General features: G+C 32.6%; 3 protein-coding genes across 3 annotated transcripts; 1 reads left to right on the top strand and 2 right to left on the bottom strand.

Annotated features, from left to right (window-relative positions):
* Window positions 1-300: 300 nt before the first annotated feature.
* Window positions 301-9,199, bottom strand: LOC112099746 (TMV resistance protein N-like). Its single transcript, XM_024187206.1, has 3 exons — window positions 8,609-9,199; window positions 569-1,208; window positions 301-306 (listed from the first exon to the last, which is right to left on the bottom strand). The coding sequence occupies exons 1-3, from the start codon at window positions 9,079-9,081 to the stop codon at window positions 301-303; spliced, it is 1,119 nt and encodes a 372-aa protein (XP_024042974.1). The 5' UTR covers window positions 9,082-9,199.
* On the bottom strand, window positions 1,595-2,234 carry LOC112100330 (TMV resistance protein N-like). Its single transcript, XM_024189509.1, has one exon. The coding sequence runs from the start codon at window positions 2,138-2,140 to the stop codon at window positions 1,664-1,666; it is 477 nt and encodes a 158-aa protein (XP_024045277.1). The 5' UTR covers window positions 2,141-2,234; the 3' UTR covers window positions 1,595-1,663.
* A 6,124-nt stretch (window positions 9,200-15,323) lies between the features above and the next one.
* Window positions 15,324-17,188, top strand: LOC112100329 (peptide chain release factor 1-like). Its single transcript, XM_024189508.1, has 4 exons — window positions 15,324-15,834; window positions 15,922-15,992; window positions 16,144-16,225; window positions 16,810-17,188. The coding sequence occupies exons 1-4, from the start codon at window positions 15,523-15,525 to the stop codon at window positions 16,828-16,830; spliced, it is 486 nt and encodes a 161-aa protein (XP_024045276.1). The 5' UTR covers window positions 15,324-15,522; the 3' UTR covers window positions 16,831-17,188.
* Window positions 17,189-22,109: the final 4,921 nt, after the last annotated feature.

Here is a 22,109-nt window from a genome sequence, read left to right as displayed (position 1 = left end):
GCTATTAATTCCAAGGCTCATCGGTTCGAGCGCGTATATATATATATATATATATATATATTATATCAAGTTTGTAAATGCTATAATATTCCAAAATAATAATCCACAACAAAATGATTACCGTATTATGTGTAAGAACTTCATAGGTATCCTCATGATGCCACAGCCTACTGCGGTTTTCAGGATTAATTGATTCTTGTCGAACAATTTCCCGACCCAATTTTTGTAGTAAATCATGCATTGTTATCTTGCTGTATGAATCAATAACAATGAGAGATTTATCGACGAGAATACTTATTCCTATTTCTGGGTAGAAACCGCTTGCATTAAAGAATTTCACTACCAGATTTACACCCTCGCCTTGAAAGAAACAAGCAACATCAAGGAAAATATTTTTCTCCTTATCGTCCAAACCATCGTAACTTATTTTTAATACCTCTAGGATACTTGGGTGGAGGATACTTTGCAATTTATTTATTGCACTTTCCCAGACTTCTTTTTCCCTTTTATATAGAAAGCAACCCAAAACTTTAATAGCTAAAGGAACACCTTGAGCATATTTCATTACCTTGCTTGAAAGTTTCTCGTAACCAACATCAGGATGGTTTCGTTTGAAGGCATGTCGAATAAAAAGCTCAAGATCGTGATGATACTCTAATGGCCCCATCTCATATATTTTCCTCACCCCCCAATTTCTAAGCACTTGTTTATTTCTGGTGGTTATTATGATTCGACTCACAGGCGTCAACCAATCAAGACTTCCAATTAAAGATTCCAATTGGCTGAAGCAAGTCACATCATCAAAAACAATCAGAACCTTCATGCGGCTGAGCCTTCTAAAATTGAGGTCAATATAAGGCATCGCATTTTTATCCTTCAATAAATTTGAAAGAAGTTTTTGTCGTAAGCAAGCTAATCCTCCTAGTCTTTGTGACTCATCTCTAACATTTTCGAGGAAGCAAGAACCTTCAAAATCACCCGAGATTTTGTCGAAAATAGCTCTAGTAATTGCTGTTTTGCCTATACCACCAATGCCCCAAATCCCTAAAGCGTAAACATCTTTCGACTCAACACCTAATAGGGATTCAATTTCCTCAACTGTTGATTCCACTCCAACCAGCTGGTTTTTGTTATCACGGGGCTGAAACACTTCATCCAATCTCTTCAAAATGTGATTAACAACTTCATTTGTAAGTTCCGACTCACACCTAGCAAATACATAAAATTAGCCAAAGTAACTTCAAATTAATAGGAGGAATTTGTATTAAATATGAAATAAGGTAGATTGTTAGTTTTTCTATTGAAATTAATATATATCACTATAAGTCTACAATCTCACAATAAATTGATAACTCTTAAGTTACAGGAATATGAGTGATTTTTTTTTTAATGGTGGTATATGAGTGAGAGGTTGAAAATGCTTGAAAAACTACAGAGCACCACTAATTTTGCTATATAAAAATTGTAAAATTCTCGCGCTTTTATTATTAATTATGTCAAAATTATTTTATATGAGCACAAAAGTGGGGAAGTCAGGAAGTCTAGAATTTGATGCTAAAAAATTTTTAAAATTGTAGTTTAGCATCCGGAAATTTAACTAAGAGCGCTGCGTGAATTTTATTTATTGTTAAATATTAGTATGAGAAATTAAAGGTTTAACTTTTCAACTGATGTTAGGAGAATGAAATCCACACAAACTTGCTGCTTCCTTCAAAGCATTCCTCCAACTCTGCAGCTTCTCAGTATTCTCCTTTAATCTTTCTTCAAGCTTCGAAAATGAATCTCCAAAACTCCCAGTTTGGTTTCTCACGTCTGATGGATCAACCTGATAGAAAACCGGAATCACAATCTGTGCATACTCCTTCTTGCAGTCGAGGATCTTTACAAGTTCATCGAGACACCATCTAGAAGAAGCGTATGATTCAGAGAAGACGATAACTGAAATGGCTGATGCTTCAATTGCATTCACAAGTGACTCCGAAATTTCATCTCCTCTGTTAAGTTGGTGATCAATGAAAGTTTGGATATTTTGTCGACACAGAGCAGAATAGAGATGGCTAGTAAAGTTGTCGCGGGTTTCCTCTCCTCTGAAACTAACAAAAACATCATACTTCTTGTTGTTTCGAGAAGAAGAAGCCATAATCAACAGAAACAGTTGAATTGATGAGAGAGAGATTTTGATTCGGATGAAAACAATTATTGAACCAAATGTGCGTGACTCTGTAGAATAAATCGATGCCATGCCCCTTCCTTCAGTTTCCGTGATAATTTTTCAATTTCATCTCATTGTCCAACCACCGTGCACTCCACGATGATTGAGACAGTGTTTACTTTCTGGAGTGGGAGTGAGGAGTGTAGATTCCTCCTACTCCCGTGTTTACTTCAACAAAATAAAGAGAGATTGTGAATCTCATTCCGTGGACCCCACTCATTTTTGGAGTGGAGAGTGGGAGTGGGACTCCCATGGGGATCCACTCATACCTCTCCCTTTTCTACCCTTTGTTTTTAATTTAATTTAATAAAATAAAATAATTTATAATTATATTTATTTAAATAATTTTATTATATTTAACTAAATAATAATTTACATTGATTATAAGTTAAAATTACTTTAAAATAATATTATTATATTAATAGAGAATTAATAAATATATGCTATCTTTATATTTATTTTAAAAATAATCGTACTATTATTTAATATTAATAATTAATAATAATAAATAGTTTATTCTAAGAAAATATTAATTTTGTATTAAATAATATTATATTAATAAATTTAATATAATTATATAAAATAAAATAATGTTTCATTTTATATTTACCCTTCTTTTTATTAAATTTACTATAACTATATTTAATAAATATTTAAATAATATTATTATATTTAACTAAATAATAATTGGGTTTGATTCTAAGTTTAATTTACTTTAAAATAATATTATTATATTAATAGAGAATTAATAATATAACTATATACAATCTTTATTTGAAAATATAATATTATTATATTTATTTAAAAATAATAGTATTATATTTATTTAATATTAATAATTAATACTAATAAATAGTTTATTCTAAGAAAATATTAATTTCATACTATGTTAATAGTAAAAATATTTCATTTATATTGCCCTTATCAACAATTTTTAATTTATATAATTAAAATTAAAAAAAATTGATGTTCATAATTAAGAATATTAATAATTATTATAAATTTACAAATATAATAAAATAAATGTTTATTCATTAAATATATTTTTTATTAAATTTGTAATTAAAAACTATAATTCTTTACATAAGGATAAAATTGCAATTTGAAACTATTTACTCCCAATCCAAGGCAAAGTAAACACATAAATTTGATTCTGATCTCCATTCCATGATTCTATTCCAGTGCAAGTAAACAACCTACTCCCACTCCCACTCCACACTCCCAATCCTAAGATTCTCACTCCAATCCAAAAAGTAAACGCTACCTCAGATTAATTCAACTGCCTTGTAGACTTTTAGCTGAAAATTCCACACGAACACCATACTTTTCAACACACGTGCTTCTGTGCTTTAATGCTCATAACTGCCAGCAATAAGTAGGGTGATAATTTAATTTTTATCTCTGAATTTATCTTATCCGTCCTCATCTCTCAATTAATTGTATTTAGTTTCAAAATTATTCTTTTTTTTTTTGTTTTAATAGCTCTTTTTCATTAGCCTTAGGGTTGATTGTTAAACATATGAAGTCTAACTTTAAAAAAAAATTAATTAGTTTTTTTTAATAACTTATATCTAATTTTTAGGCATTTACATTTAAATTAAATAAGTAAATTTTTGTGACCTTTGCTGAAATGAGAAAATGTTTGAATGAAAAATAAATAATATATACTAAAAGTATTTCTATTCAGTAAATTTATTTCCTAAATACGAAGTCTAATTCCTTTTACTCATTTTGAACTTTGGAGAACAAATTAACAAATCTATTTTAATTTACTTTTTGTGACTTAAATTTTGTTATTATATTTGATCATAAAGATTGATTTGACATAAGTCTAAATTGATTATTTTATCTTTATAAGGTAAAACTAATTCTTTAACTTCAATATTTTCTAATTTTACACCAAATTCATTATTTCTAATACTACTTTATTAGTATGATTATAAAACATTAATTAAACAAACATAATGGCTTTATGGCACAATACTCATGTAAATTATTAGCTTGTCAAATTTACATCATTTACACGTAAGATAGTGAAAATAATAGTTAAATTTCATTTAAAAATATTAGTTCACATAATTAAATACCTAAATTATTAGATACAATAACCCGTGTTTATTGTACAATTTGGCCTTTTTATATCATAATACTAAAATAGTAAAGTAAAATTTATATCAAGTTTATGATCAAATATACTCAAAGAAATCTAGTAAAAAAATAATAGAAGGATTTAATTGATTAACTATACAAAATTTTTATTAATTTGTATTTTTAAAAAAATATTGTGAATTCATTATAATTATTTTCTAGAAGTGGGTAAATTTAAAAAGTAATGGGGTGGAAATATCCCTACCCTTTTTAGTTTCTTTCCTTTGAAGCTAAAGATTCAACACTTATTAGTGAAGATACCACGTATGCGTTGCCCACAAAGATTGCAGAGAGGACGTTTGCTGCCACTGAATTTTTGAAACTTTTTTCCTTCACTATGTGTTTAATGTATAAAATGTATGACAAATAATACTTTATTTTAATTATGGTATAGAACATGTGAATTTATCAAAGCCTAAGTCAACCCAAACTAAAATCAAATTAAAATGGTTTTAGTTGGGTTGCGTTGGACTCTTGCCCAAACTCAAAGCCTGTTTATGGCGAGACCAGAAGCCAAGCGTGCCAGGATCTGCTCGACCAAGCGAAGGTGAGCAGACCCTCAAGTGTTATAAAATTTACTAAGGCATGCAAAGGCTCACCAAGTCTCAAAGCCTGTTTATGGCGAGACCAGAAGCCAAGCGTGCCAGGATCTGCTCAACCAAGCGAAGGTGAGCAGACCCTCAAGTGTTATAAAAATTCCTAAGGCATGCAAAGGCTCACCAAGTCTCAAAGCCTGTTTTATGGTGAGACCAGAAGCCAAGAGTGCCGGGATATGCTCGACCAAACGAAGGCGAGCAGACCCTCAAGTGTTATAAAAATTCCTAAGGCATGCAAAGGCTCACCAAGTCTCAAAGCCTGTTTTATGGCGAGACCAAAAGCCAAACGTGGCAAGATCTGCTTGACCAAGCGAAGGCGAGCAGACCCTCAAGTGTTATAAAAATTCCTAAGGCGTGCAAAGGCTCCAAAGTCTCAAAGCCTGTTTTATGGCAAGACAGGAAGCCAAGCATGCAAAGATCTGCTCAACCAAGCGAAGGCGAGCAAACTACCAAAGTTTCCAGTCTTGATTCGTTCACTCTCAACACTAGAAACTGGGGGACTGGTGTTTAGGGAATGAAATAGGGTGACCAAGATAAAGGTGTTTGCTCATACATTATCATGCTCTCCTCCAGAGTAAAAGCGAGCAAATGGTTGAGCAGATCACCTCGACGAGGATATTATTGGTCACCTCGACTAGAATAATATGTGGTGACCTCGAGCACATCACCTCGACCAGGATATTATTGGTCACCTCGACCAGAATAATATGTGGTGACCTCGAGCACACCACCTCGACCAGGATATTATTGGTCACCTCGACCAGGATAATATGTGGTGACCTCGAGCACACCACCTCGACCAGGATATTATTGGTCACCTCGACCAGAATAATATGTGGTGACCTCGAGCTCACCACCTCGACCAGGATATTATTGGTCACCTCGACCAGAATAATATGTGGTGACCTCGAGCACACCACCTCGACCAGGATATTATTGGTCACCTCGACCAGAATAATATGTGGTGACCTCGAGCACATCACCTCAACCAGGATGTTATTGGTCACCTCGACCAGGAAATTACCAGAAAGCACGATTCAGGCAAAACATTTTCTCCGAAATATTAGGGACCATATTCTTAGTGGGCTGAAAATTAATAGTTTTCTTAATAATTCTAGGAGAGTGGATGAAAACCGCTATAGTTTCCTATAAAAACCCTAGGAAGGGAAAGGAAAGGGGGTCTTTGAGCTCTTTCTCTCTCTCTCTCTTTCTCTCTCTCTCTCTCTAAGCAACTGAACCCATTGGACCTTTTTCTCTCTCTACCACTGAGAAATTTCTCTTTCGCCTGTGATTTCTTTAAGATTGATTATTTTGAATTCTTTTCCTTTAAATTTACTTAAAAGCTTTTTGTTTAAAGCAATCATAATTAAGCCACATGAATTGTGGTATGGGTTTTTCCAAGTAAGACCCGAATCGCTGACTTGAGCGTCGGAGGGTTCTCGCCGGAAAAACTTCCGGCACCTCCTGACTGTTGGTTGTGTTCACAGGCTCACATGTTATCTGCTCATGGATCGTCTGCTCATGGGTTATTTGCTCATGGATCGTCTGCTCACGGGTTATCTGCTCATGAGTTCTCTGCTCATGAATTATCTGCTCATGGAACGTCTGCTCATGGGTTATTTGCTCATGGATCGTCTGCTCATGGGTCGTCTGCTCATGGATCGTCTGCTCACGGGTTATCTGCTCATGGGTTGTCTGCTCACAGAACATCTGCTCATAGAAAATCTGCTAATGGTGCTAACTAATCATCAACTTCCCACCAAACAAATTCAATGCTGATGCAGGGATCTGAGATTCGATCAACTTATCCGGATTTCGGCATCAACAGTATCTTCATTATTACGTGAAATGTATGTTCTGCTTCTCATTCACTTTACCAGAATTACAAAAGTTTCATGTTATTGATGGTTGGATAGTTTCTGGGTTATCCTTGTTTTTTTTTAATGGACAATCTTCATTTGAAACATGAAAATTTTAGAAAACTTTCCAATTTGTGCAGGGTATGAAGCCTCTTAAGTAGGACTTCTTAGGTGCTACTATTGTGTTCGGCAAATATTTTCTTCTTTTATTTTCTTTTTTCAGTCACCATAATGGGGGTCATTTTCGACTATATTTTTTTTTTGGTATGGAGCATGTCATGCCCTTATGTATGTAATATCTCTGACTCTGTTATGTATTATGAAGTTCAGGGATGCATTTATATGTGTTATACTTCTAATAATTAATTAAGATGAATGAAGCAAAAGAATAATGAAGGTAAATCTATTCGTTATTTCCTGGTGCATTGGCATTAACACCTAGTTCTATTCCATGCACCTAGATGATGACAAACCGGTGATCTGAGTTTCAGGGTTCCATTTCATATTACCCTTTTATGGATATAGGCTTCTTCCATTTTCCGATTCTTAATCTAGTGAAAAAGTATTCATTTTACTGCTCCGTTGAAAAGGGGAATGAAAATTTGCTTGTGCACCATTCCTTTATCCTATTAAATAATGTGAGGAATTGATATTTTTCTTGTCATCTCTGAGGTAATTTCAGGAATATTGGCACCCTGGCAAAGAGCTACACGGTTTATGCAATTGACCTTCTTGGATTTGGTGCTTCAGATAAGCCAGCTGGTTATTCATATACCATGGAGGGATGGGCTCAGGTATGCAATGTTCCCTAGCCAGAAGTTGGATCTTTTGTCATCAATCGCTTGACCTTTAGTTATTTTCCTTGCTAACTTGAGTGAGATTCACTGATACAGCTAATATTGGATTTCCTGGATGAAGTTGTTAAGAAGCCAACTGTGCTTATAGGTAACTCTGTTGGAAGCCTAGCTTGTGTTATTGCTGCCTCAGGTATATTTATTTTAACTTCCCCTTGGACATCAGAGATTCTTCAACTTGCTTGCAAAGAAACACTTGGCCCTAATTATCCTTTTTGGTATCTATGGTTTACGATAAACCTGCTATATTTTCTACCATAAGAATCTAGTCAAACCCTTGTTCAAGGGCTTGTTCTGTTGAATTGTGCTGGTGGCATGAACAACAAGGCAATTGTTGATGATTGGAGAATCAAGCTATTGTTACCATTGCTTTGGTTCATTGATTTTTTGTTGAAGCAAAGGCCAATTGCTTCTGCTATATTTGAGCGTGTGAAACAAAGGTATTTTCTCTTCTCTCTATTCAGTCCATTGTTCATTATCCCAATACACTAGAGTCAAAATTAAAAAAAAAACTCTATGATGTGCATATCTTGGTGCTGTAGGGAAACACTGAGGAATATTTTATTGTCCATTTATGCAAATAAGGAATCTGTGGATGAAACACTGGTTCAAATTTCTTAATGACGGGAATATGTTATATGTGGAAGAGATTTTTTTTTTCCTAATGGTATATGAGTAAGAGATTGAAATTGATTAAAAAACGACAGAACACCATTAATTTTGTTAAAATATATTGTAAACTTCTGGAGCTTTTGTTATTAATTCTGGAAAAATTCTTTTATAGGAGTTCAAAAGTGGGGAAGTTCAAGAAGTCTAGAATTTGATGCATGAAAAAATTTAAAAGTGTAGTTTAGCATCTGGAAATTTAACTAAGAGTGCTGCGTGAATTTTATTTACAGTGTTGAATATTAGTATGCGAAATTAAAAGTAACTTTTCACCTGATGTTAAGAGAATGAAAGCCAGACAAACTGGCTGCTTCCTTCAAAGCTTTCCTCCAACTCCGTAGCTTCTCAGTATTCTCCTTTAATCTTTCTTCAAGCTTCGAAAATGAATCCCCAAAACTCCCAGTTTGGTTTCTCACGTCTGATGGATCAACCCGATAGAAAACCGGAATCACGATCTGTGCATACTCTTTCTTGCACTTGAGGATCTTGACAAGTTCATCGAGACACCATCTGGAAGATGCATACCCTTCTGAGAAGACGATAACTGAAATGGCTGATGCTTCAATTGCAGTCACAAGTGACTCCGAAATTTCATCTCCTCTGTTAAGTTGGTCATCAATGAAAGTTTGGATATTTTGTCGACACAGAGCAGAATAGAGATGGCTAGTAAAGTTGTCTCGGGTGTCCTCTCCTCTGAAACTAACAAAAACATCATACTTCTTGTTGTTTCGAGAAGAAGAAGCCATAATCAACAGAAACAGTTGAATTGATTAGAGAGAGATTTTGATTCGGATGAAAACAATTATTGAACCAAATGTGCGTGACTCTGTAGAATAAATCGATGCCATGAACCTTCCTTCAAGTTCCGTGATAATTTTTTAATTTCATCTCATTGTCAAACCACCGCCTGAAAATTTTTTAATTTCATCTCATTGTCCAACCAGCAGTATATTCTAAAAATATTTTTTTTAATTTCATCGTGCACTCCACGATGATTGATTAATTATTGCCACTACTTTGTAGGCTTTTAGCTGAAAATTCCGCATGCATGAACACCATGCTTTTCAACCCAAGGCTCCCGTTCTTTCATACTCATAACTGTCAGCAAGCAATAAGCAGGGTGATATTTTAATTTTTTTTCTCTCAATTTATTTTATCGGTCCTCGTCACTTAATTGTATTTAGTTTCAAAATTATTCTTTTTTTTTAATAGCTCTTATTCATGTTTCTTAGGGTTGATTGTTAAACATAGGAAGTCTAACTTTAAAAAAAAGTGGTTGTTAATTTTTTTTTGTAATTTATATATTTACATTTGAATTTAAAAAAAATTAACTTTTTGTGGTCTTTGTCGAAATGAAAACATGTTTGAAGGGAAAATAAATACTATATTCTAAAAATATTTTTATTCAATAGAGTTATTTCCTAAACTACGAAGCCTAATCCCCTTTACTCATTTTAACTTATAATGACGTAATTCCTAAACAACCAAGATGCTACTTAATTTTTAGATATTAAAAAAATAAACTTGTTATTGGGAAATTTATAAATTCAGATTATTTACATTTGAATTAAAAAAATAACTTTTTGTGACCTTTGCCGAAATGAGAATATGTTTGAAGGGAAAATAAATACTATAATCTAAAAATATATCTATTTAGGGCCAGTTTGGTAATGCTGTAACTTTTAAAATAATTGCTGTTAGCTGTGCTGTAGAAATAATCAACTGTGAAGAGAATCAGTTAAGTGTTTGGTAAATTTTATTTTCAAAAGTACTGTGAATTTTGAAAGTAGTTATGGGTGTTTGGTAAATCTTACTGTTAAACTGCTGTAAGAAAATAAATAACTAAAATGTACATAATATAGGATGAAATTTATTTATACATATAAAAATGTACACGTACAATATCTTGTTGAATCAAATAATTTTTTTTTTATAAAAATGTGGAATTAGCCTATTATCTTCTTGTTAAGAAGTATAAACGTAGCACTTTCTATAGCTTTGTGCCATGTATCTTTAGTTACATAAACTATTCTTATAGAAAAAACGAAGCATCTTGATAATTGAAGGAATCATTTATAATACAAAAATCCAAATAAGACAAACAATGAATATTATAATAAAAATTGCATAGGCATAGAATTGTTTATATATAAACAAACCCAAATAAGACAAACAACAAATATTATAATAAAAATTACATTGAATATGCATGAAAAGGATGATGAATCACTTACTGTTATTGAATATGGTGATGGAACACGTACTGGATCTTGCTTTGTTGCATTAGAGAAGTTTTGATAGAAAACAAAATATAAAGAAATAGGGTAAACGAAAAGTATGCGTTAATTATAATAAAAAATTATTAAAATATTGATTTTATTTCCAATTTAAATAAGGATAATTTTAGGTTTAAGTAATAATTGTAAGGATATTTATGAAATTATATTAAAGGATAAAATTGATTTTCAAAATCAGAATCTAAAAGTTACTCATTCCCTGCTTTTCAAAATCAACTGTAGGAGGAGGTGATTCTGGCAAAAGTGATTTTGATTTTTTTTTAACAAACACCAAAATTAGCTTTTAGATTTTTAAAATCACTTTTAACCCTCCCAAAAGCAATCCCAAACGGGGCCTTAATATAGTTATTTCCTAAACTACGAAGCCTAATCCCCTTTACTCATTTTAACTTATAACGACGTAATTCCTAAACAAACAAGATGCTACTTAATTTTTAGATATTAAAAAAATAAACATGTTATTGAGACATTTATATTCAAATCCATTTAGATTTAAGTCAAATTCAGATTATTTCATATTTTAAATACAAAATAAACGCTACTTTAATGTCCTTTCAATTCTCTAGAGTAGTGATGAAAATTAATTTTATTTAATTTTTCAATGTTGGATTAAGCTTCAATTGTATACCATTGTATCTTATGTTTGAAAATCTTTTAAAGTATTTTAAAATTGAGATTATATATCTAAAAAATAATTTAATTTTAACTACTTATGAGCTGGTTGACCATAAATTCTATTATATATCGAAGAATATGTTTAACTGGATAAAATTGTTGGCTGCGTCCTTCGTTAAAAGAAATTCTATAATATATTAAATATAATACTAATGCATGTATTCTGACGCACATGCAAGCTAAAAGGAGGCACATGTGGCTAATTGTCAAACAATAGCAAGCTGTTAGCTTAAACCAAAGCACATGCATGCTTCACCTATGTGCTTGTCATGCATGATGGGAGGCAACGGATATATATAAAGTAAAGAATTGAAGCAGCTCTCACCATTGTCATGAATCAAACCGAAACAGAGCAATTCAAAGAGAGAAGGAAAAGGAAGGAAAAAGAGAGAAAGGAAGAAAACGAAAGGAAAAGAGAAGAGTAAAAGAACAGAAGAAGAAAAGATGAAGAAGAAAAAATAAAGAAAAGAAAAACCGAGAGTGAAAAATATGTTTGAAAAGAGGAATTGAGAGAAAATGTTGAAGAGAGAATTGGGTAGTTAGATCTATTTCCAATGAGTCAATGGGTAACATATTTAAGAAATTTGAAGAAGAAAAAATAAAGAAAAGAAAAACCGAGAGTGAAAAATATGTTTGAAAAGAGGAATTGAGAGAAAATGTTGAAGAGAGAATTGGGTAGTTAGATCTATTTCCAATGAGTCAATGGGTAACATATTTAAGAAATTTGAACAATTATGATTTAGTTTACGTCATACATATAATTTTTTTTTATCAGTTCTAAAAGTTAATTTTTGAACCCTGTATTTTAGGAGAAATCCAAAAATTAAGGAATCCACAAGATCCCTAACAAACCCCAAAGTGAAATAGGATCTGTGAGTGGATTATTATTACTACTATTATGTATTCTACAAAGCATTTATGTTTGATTATATGATTTAGTATAATGTTATGATTATATGTACGTACATTATATGATTGATTGAGTCATGAGATTTGATTGTCAAGCACCATATATGTACCCTTCCCCATAGACTCTACACATGCGTATTGAGAGTTAGATCACTCAGCCTTTGTGATGCAGTTAGTTCCGCTGAGCATTGAGAGGTTTTTTCCCCACTTTATTCGTACGATGATGATCCTAGTGAGTATTGAGAGTTATTTCCCCAGGATATTATTTAGTGCAATTTTGTCATGTTTGTATATATGACTTTATGTTTGCTTTTGTAATGCATTCAGTGTGAAGTTATGTCATACAATTATGTACAAGCACTAAAGCACTAATTTATTTTTATATGTAATTATGTCTATTCATTGAGCCACAAGCCTACTATTTTCCTATTTACCCCATTTCTCTAAGGTTTCTGTAGGATTTTGTGCAGTTTAGTTTCTGATCAGTTGAGGTTGGGCCATAACACGCATTACTGCATGACTTACATTTTGAGCACGTTTATGTTTATATGTATATTACGTACAATAAGATGTGAACTATGCAAATTTTGAATATATTTTTCAATGAGGCACATATGTTATTAGATATTTATAACAAAGGCAAAGGCTAGTGTTATATTCTCATGAATTAAGTTTATGTAACAAGTTTTAGATTTAAGATTGCATGATTCAATTCAGATATAGCAGAAGGGTCGGGGTGGGTTGTGTCATATATGATATGTACATATTTAGATTCAATATAATCACTATTTGTATGATGGTTTTTTAAAATAAGTGCACATATGTCGTAGCATGATTCGCTTATTGAATACTTTTGATGTATTCTAAAATTTCTTCTTTAGTTAGAGATATTTGTTTTAAATTTTTATGCTAAAAGGTCATTTTAAATTTCAAAGTGTAAAATATATATTTTTATATTTACACAACATATTCCTTAATAAATTTTTAGAGAGCTAAAAGAATGTGGTTATTTATTAAAAAAATAGAGAAATTGAACAATGGATGGGGCCTTCATTTAATTTATTAATAAAATGCATGTGAAGACTGGTGTAGTCCAAAAAGGCGTCTTTTGTTAGAGTATAGTAGAAGTAAAGATATGAAATAAAATGTTGGAGAAATATTCATGGGGAATAATAATTGTGGAAAAAAAGGAGCAATAATTGATAAACCTTTATTTTAAGAGCTAGACTATTGGCATTCTTCTAGTCTCCTCATGAAACTCCTTTTTCGGTTACATTTATTTTATTTCACAAAAATCTCCTTTTATTTTTAAAGACACTCTTTTAGTTTTTCATTTAATCTTTTCTTATTAGCTGTTTTTTATTTCTTTTACAATCTTATTGTTATCCTACATACAAACTAAAAAGTTTTTTAGGTGATAAATTTTGAATGCTAATCATTAGCTCAAATAATACATATTTTAGATTGTAGTTTGAAAGTAATCTTAAGTACAAAAATATTTAATCAATAAGATATAGGAAAAGAAAAATAGACTATTCTAAATTTATATAACTTATTTTAGTTAGATAAGAAATAATAGGTAGGAAATTAAAAAAAAGATTGATTATGAATGTAAGTAATTTGTTGGGGGAAAAAATCCCATGTGTTTGTTTCTTTTTTTGTCTTTAACTGTAATTTCCTTTTTTTGAAATAGGGTTTTATAAGAATAATGAAGGGGTGCCAATAGCTTCATTCTTATTTTAATTGAAATATGGGGAAGAATGAGAAGAATGAGAAGAAGAATAAAACAAAAAGAATTGACAGAGGCATATTTTAAATGTCGCTTTCCTGGTGAAAAAAGAGTATCGTGGGAAGATTAGATGGATCACAAAATGGTCGTGACTTCTATTTATAGATAATCACGTGCTCTTTTATTTCGATTGTTATCTTTCATAATACTCTTTCATTCATGGTTATTAAATCAAAATTTGAACTAGATCATCACTGATCCAAAATAAACTATCATCATTTCAAATTGAAGTATAAAACTGTGAATGGATACATCTTTAAATAAAAGGATATGTTTTTATTATATATAACACTGTTTAATTAAACATATCTTTATGGTCAGACACCTTTTTAAAGTGCCATTTATTTTGAAAACATTCTAGCATAAAATATATCTCTCTCCCTTATAAGAGCTCATTTGGTATGCTGGATTGGATTAGATTAGATTGGATCGGATTAGATGGGATCAGATTAAATTGGATAATATCAGATTATATATAATACTATGTTGTGTTTAGTGCAATATTGGATTGGAGTATAAATAATCATGACTTATATTATGATATTACAATTTACAAGTTATTATTATTATAAACTAAAATTTTGATTTATTAATTATACAAATCAACCTCAATGATATTAATGAAATATAAATAAAATATTTAAATAATTTTTATTTTGTTAAATATATTTATGATAACTTTATTATTTTTATTCTATAATCTACTATTTTATAAAAAATTATATTTTTAAATATTGATTTAATATGTAAATATAAAATTATAAAAATATTTAATAATTAAATAAATTAAAATAGAATTTTAATTTAATATGAAAATTAATAATGATTTTTAGTATAATTTATTATTTACATTATTAAAATCAATATTTTTTATTATAGTCATCAGACATTACTATAATTTTAAGATTTATAAATTATTATATTTAATTGAGTTATCAATATAATACAATACTAACTAATCCCATGGCCCCTTTTGAGATAATTTTTTTTACAAAATTGAGATTAGCTTGTGGGTACAAAATAACTAAATCCTTATAGTCCTAACAACACCAAACATGAGACTAGGATAAATTTTTTAAAAAAAAAAAATTCAATCCTCACTGTTAATCCTCCAATGAAACACACCCTTAGAAGAAGAGTATTTTGCAAATATTACAGAGCCACCGAGAATTAAAAAATAATAAAATAATAACATTGGCCACTTGCTCGACTGGGCTGGATTGGGCTGATTGGGCTGGGCCTGTTATAAGAATGTGTTACCAGTTCGAAGCTTTGCTTTGATTATCACATACACACAGAGGGAAATTGAAATTAACGATGGCGTTGGCCGCTCAATTCCTGCTTCGGATTCCCCAACTCGGAAGGAAAAATATAAACTTTCCGTCGTACAAGCATTGCGGGAATTATCAGCCATTGTTCTTGTCTTGCAATTACAGCACCAATGGCAATTGTTCTTCAACTTCTTCTTCGAAGAAGAAGAATTACTTAGAATTGACGGACGATGAGCTGTTTCGCGAATGCTAAATGGACACGTACAAATCGTCGGGACCAGGCGGTCAGCACCGCAACAAGCGCGAATCCGCCTACGTCTCAAGCACGTACCGACCGGCGTCATAGCGCAGGCCGCCGAAGACCGATCGCAGCACAAGAATCGCGCGTCAGCTTTGTCGCGCCTCCGCACTCTTTTGGCCCTCAAAGTGAGGAGCAGTGTGAATCTTGATGCGTATTCGCCGCCGCCACAGCTTCTTCAAATTCTTCCTCCTAAGTCTACTATTAGAAGTTCAGAAGTTGGTCCACAAATTGGACCTAACAATCCTAAATTTGCTTTGGTATTACTCTATTCACTCTTGCTTCGTTTTTTGTTTTCTATTAAAATTTAAGTCATAGTAATTTTTTTTTTTTTTGGTTAACTACAGGGAATGCAAGCTCTGCTTGATCTAATTTTCGCAGTCGAGGGATCTGTATCAGAAGCAGCAAAATTATTGGGGTATTGCATTAAGCTTAATACTCTATCAAGTGATAATTGAACCTTAAAAAGAGAAATTGCTATATTTAATGTGTTTGATTGGCGGTTAGGTTTCCAAATTTTTTTAAATTTAAAATTTCTCTCATATGGTGATCTTTTATAAATGTTGCAGGTTAAGCACTGGAGTGTTGTCACGGTTGATTCTATCGGATGATTCTCTTCGAATAGCGGTGAATGAGTTGAGGACTTCTAAGGTATGCTAATTCATAGCTGATAGTGTGTATTACGATAAGTCTCAACCTGTTGGTTAATTTAAAATTGTTATCTTCTTTCTTATTTGTGCAACAAATATAATGCTTGAGTAAGAGTATTTTCTTTTTTACTTTTGTGTTGTTAAGTGCCGATAAGTCTGTTTTTTGTTGTTGAGTGTCTGCGTCAATGCCTGATGGCATATTTGCAAGTAGCTTTAAAGCATATTTGGCTCTTTGTTTATGAATAATGTTTAATAGCAACCTGCTCCATTGATAAGAGAAATGTATGATATAACTTTTTAAGATACCTACCTGCATTATGAATTGTTATTGGAAGGAAGTACAAGAATAAAGCAAGAGCAAAAACTGATTAAAAGATGTATCTTCATTATTAAGTGAAATGTATGTTCTGCTTCTCATTCACTTTACCAGAATTACAAAAGTTTTATGTTATTGATGGTTGGATTGTTTCTGGGTTAACCTTGTTTTTCTGTTTTAATTGCTTTACATACATTATGTGTGTAATTTTTTAATGGGCAATCTTCATTTGGAACATGAAAATTTTCAAAACTTTCCAATTTGTGCAGGGTATGAAGCCTCTTAAGTAGGACTCTTTGGGTGCTACTTCTGTGTTGGGCAAATATTTTTTTTTCTTTTTCCAGTCACCATAACGGGGGTCATGGTGAAACAACTTACTAATCACTCTGGACAGGAACGGGCTTCTATAAGTAAAGCACACCTATTTCACTCTTTCCTTAGTATGGAGCTGCTACAGAAATTACTTTTCTTCAGAAGGAAAATTCTCAATCTTGGTAAATTTAAAGTTGTACTAGAAGACAGGCTGCCTATTCAACCAATGGCTAAATGTAGCATAGTAGCCTCCTTAGACGATTAATTAGATTGCATTCCTTTTCATCTCTCTGTTTCCGTTTTTTCTCCTTTTTGACTTGCACTTCTCTGTTCCTTTCCCCAAAAAAAAAAAAAAAAAATTGCACTTTTCTGCTGATGTCTTCCCAATATCCTATAATGTACAAATGCACAAATATTCTTGTTGTGACGTTCCATATATGGTTTCTTTTTTATTTTGGTCCATTTCCAACAACATAGAATAGTGAGAAGAATGCTTTATTTTAATGATGCTTCTATGCTTTCTTAAATGTATGCTTGTTCTTGTTCACATTTTACTGTTCGTCATAATTGGTATGGTCTTTCTTTGGCATCATCAAGCCCCAAATGTGATGAAACATTTTGAATTTCTTATTGATCCAGCCTTCACTTTAGTATAATGTATACACTGTACCTGCAGTAAGTATCATTGATAGTTCTGAATGAGTGCGAAAGCAGACTAGTGTGTAACTTCATGATTTATTTACTGGTTTGCACATCCATATTTCAAATGGTTTACTGGTCTTCGGCCAAAAGAGAGGGAAAATGAAAGACTTGTGAGACAATCTTCATGGCTTTGTTGACATCAGTTTGGTGGTTGATTGAGAATGAATGATCGTACTTACATACAAATACTTGTTAGAGGGCTTGTTCTGTTGAATTATGCTGGCGGCATAAACTACAAGGCATTGTTGACGATTGGAGAATCAAGCTATTGTTTCCATTGCTTTGGTTGATTGATCCTTTGTTGAAGCAAAGGCCAATTGCAGATGCAATCTTTGAAGATGTGAAACGAAGGTATTTTCTCTTCTCTCTATTCAGTCCATTTTTCGTTATCCTAAAACACTAGAGTCAAAAATTAAAAAACTCTATGATGTGTATATATTGGTGCTGCAGGGAAACACTGAGGAACATTTTACTGTCCATCTTTGCAAATAAGAAATCTGTGGATGAAACACTGGTTGAGGTATTAACATTCTCCACTAATGTTAATGATATGAGAATGATAAGATCCAATTTTATACATGAAAAAGATACAATAATCTAAATAGAAATATAAGTTCACAGGCATCTTCAATCCTTTCCTTACAAGTCAGTTTTGTGGATATAAATTATAGCCATAGACGATACCACATCAACTATGGAATCAAATGCACCACTCCAAACATGGAATTGGTATAGGCACTTGAGAAAGTGCATACATGTTTAAGCGAATGGATTCACAGCACAAATGAGTTGAGTGAAAATGACACCTATCCTATTCTTTTTTCAATCAATATACAAATATATTTTTTAAAATATATAAGATTTGATGGTGTTTTCGCTGTCGCCTCTCTATGGCTTTTGCTTCCACATGATGGAAAGTTTTCAGATTTACGAAAGTAGAAAATTTTCAAATGTGACTGTTATACACACGAGGGTTGATATAGTGCGCAAGTGGTGTGGTAGGCAGAGCTGTGGGGCCCACAACACAGCTGCGCTAATAAGAAATCGTTGCATGTCCTGCCGCGCACCTAATCAAAATTCTTATATGCACCTGATCAAAATTCCTATGTACGCCTTATTGCAATATATACATTCGCTTAAGGCTTGAGGGCATGTGTCTAGGAAACTTCATTCAATCAATAAAATTAAAATTAAAAAATCATGGATAAAAATTCATAAATATCATGAATAAAACACTGGCATTTGAAAAATAAAAAAGGGAAAAAAAGGGATTAAATCTGCAGGAAAAGAAGGCCGGTAATTTATACCCTTCATCTAATAAGGGTATAGTCCAATACTCTAGTGTGAATTTGTATTACATGCACCACGTCCCTCGAAAGTTATTACATGCATGTTTTGTTCCGAGACTGATCTTGGCTTTTTCTCCTATTATTAATAGTGATTAGCAAAAGAGAAAAAATAAAATTACATTCTTGAAAATCTTAGTCTTCTTCGTAACAGTTGAAACATCTGCTTGGAACTTCCATTGAATCCGAAGAATCTGGGATGTAAAGTAAATGGACCCCACATTTTTTCACCCCGTGGCACTCGCACTCCAAAGGTGGAAAATGATCAAAATCATCAAAAAAGAAGCCGACTACCTCAGGAACGCAATTATTAGCCCGTTTGGGAGTGTGGTGAGGTAGCTGAACTGTCAAAACCCAGCTACTAAAGTGTTTGGTAACACTTGTACCTGAGCTTTGGTAGCTTAGTCAATTTTTTTTTCTGAAACTTTTCTTTCACAGCTGTATCTTTTATTCCACAGCAACTGCACTTTAAAAGGTACAGCACCTCACTTCCAAACACACCTTATATTTTCAAAAAACCATTGAAATCCTCCTCAGTGAAAAAATCGCACCTCAAAAGTAAGTGATCTGATTCTACGTAAGCAAGGCGCTTTAGAAATCTTCGTGTGACTTGCGGATCACAATCTTCGGTTTTCACTTTGAATTCACAAGAAAATGAAAACCATCTGTCATTATCTACATGACGGTCTGAAAATGCTACAATAGCATTAAATGCAAAGCCCAGTAATACTCGGTTATTATTGAAGGAATCTGGTGGCATCTCCAAGGTTATAAAAGATCCCACACTTTGAAACTCAAACCACTTCGGAATTTCATTCCCGAGTAGTAAGATATGACCTCCGTTCATGTGAAAATCAATCCGTTAAAAAAAAAAAAATCATAACTCAAATATATATATATATATATATATATATATTGAAAGAAGAGAGTTAAAAACACACCTTTTCCTGTCCTTCTTTCCAATGGGCAGCTGCCATAAGCTGAATTCTCTGCAGGGCATCCTCAACAATTCCTGCAGTAGAATTACCATCCGATTTAAAATTATTGCTCTAGTCAGAAAACACTGCTTATATAAAAAATTCAGAACTTGGGAATAAACCTGATAATGATTGCAGCAATGTGCAATTATCGGCATCTAACCATTGTAAGGGGATGGAAGCTTTGGTAAGGATTGAAGCCTCTCACAATAGCTTAAGTGGAGGTAAGTCAACACAGAAATTTGGATGATGCTTTCTGGTATTCTCTCAATATTGGTTTTCTCTAGGAGCAATGTTCCTAGAGAGGCCAACTGGCCAAGACATTCGGGCAATCTCTGAAGATTTGAGCGACCACTGAGATCAAGAATTTCAAGAGATTTCAACTTACATAGGCTGCTTGGGAGACTCTTAAGCCTTTTACAGTCTGAAAGGTCCAAGTACCCCAGCCTAAGTAGAAGCTCAATTGATGAAGGCAGTTCTTCAATTGCAGTTCCACTTAAAAAAAAGGCAGCTTATATTACTAGATGAGATCTCTGGAAGCCTCTTAAGTTTTGAGCACCCCGAAAGATCAAGTGGGGTAAGAAATTCCAAATTAAATATTTCAGCTGGAAAACTTTTCAGGCTTTTGCTACCTCTTAGATTCAAGATAACTAGCTTGTTTAGATGTGGAATCAACGCGGGGTATGGAGTTTTGGCAATTAGCATCTTGCAGGTAGCATGGATTATCTGGTTTAACTTACCACGATGCTGCTTGGTCAAAAAAGAGGTCAAGAGGAATCAGTACCACGTATGATAACTTAACGTTATTATTGAAAGATTGCACACATAAAGTATTAAGTTATACCTACCTTCATACCATCCCAAAGTTGTTCAATGCTGCTATTAGGCACTTCAAGAAACACAAGCTTCTCTACACAAATGTTTGAAGGCATTGACTTCAATGGATATCCATGCCAGTGGAGATACTTCACTTCAGTAAATCTAGGGTCTTCCAAATAAGACACCTTACATTTGTTCTCTCCGTTGAATGATGAGCTATAGAATTTTCAAAATCTCAATTTCCGCATCTTTGTGAATGTATTGGCATTTAGATGGATCTCTTTCACTTTGGACATATTCAAACAGATGCCCTCAACTTTATCGGTCCCTTAATAATGCATAAAAAAATTAAAAATGATATTTACATCCCACCAATGAATTGCACCTCAACCCCACCAAGACAAATTTTTAGGCCATGTTTGGCATTGATTCACAACTAGGGGTAACTTAGTTATTAATTCAACTTTTTTTTTACTCTTGTGTGGAATTAAGGTTGGATTGGAGTGGAGTTCTTTATCATTGCTCGAATCAAATTTCAGTAATTCATGTTTATATAGTTATTGCTAGGCAGTGAAACTCTTAATTGCAAACGCACAAAGGAACATAGCAATACAAGTAATACTAAACATGAAATTTACGCATGTGGAATACAATACAAATTGACAAATAAACTATTCTTACAAAGAATTATACAAGTTGTCGCGGGATTTATAACCACTATTGTTTTTTCTAATCATTGTCACTCTGCTATTAATTCTAGATTCATCAATTCGAGAGTATATAAATATATCCATATCAAGTTTGTAAATGCTAGAATATTCCAAAGTAATAACCCACAGCAAATTGCTTACCGTATTATACGTAAGAACTTTGTAGATATCCTCATGATGCCATAGCCGACTGCGGTTTCCAGGATCAATTGATTCTTGACTAACAATATCCCTACCCAATTCTTGTAGCAAATCATGCATAGTTATCTTGTTGTTATTTGATATGACAATAAGAGACTTATCAACGAGAACACTTATTCCTATTTCTGGGTAGAAGCCACTTGCATTAAGGAATTTCATTACTGGATTTACATCCTCACCTTGAAAGAAACAAGCAACATCAATGAAAATATTTTTCTCCTTATCGTCCAAACCATCGTAACTTATTTTTAATACCTGCAGGATACTTGGATGGAGGATTCTTTGCAATTTATTTATTGCACTATCCCAGACTTCTTTTTCCATTTTATATAGAAAGCAACCCAAAACTTTAAGAGCTAAAGGAACACCTTGAGCATATTTCACTGCCTTGCTTGAAAGTTCCTAGTAACCAACATCAGGATGGTTTTGTTTGAAGGCATGTCGAATAAAAAGCTCAAGAGCGTGATGATATTCTAATGCCTCCCTCTCATATATTTTCCTC

This window comes from Citrus clementina, unplaced genomic scaffold (genome assembly GCF_000493195.1).
Source record: "Citrus clementina cultivar Clemenules unplaced genomic scaffold, Citrus_clementina_v1.0 scaffold_3, whole genome shotgun sequence".
Taxonomy (NCBI): Eukaryota; Viridiplantae; Streptophyta; class Magnoliopsida; order Sapindales; family Rutaceae; genus Citrus; species Citrus x clementina.
Note: the sequence above shows the minus strand (reverse complement) of the source record. Positions and strands in the feature narration are given on the sequence as shown.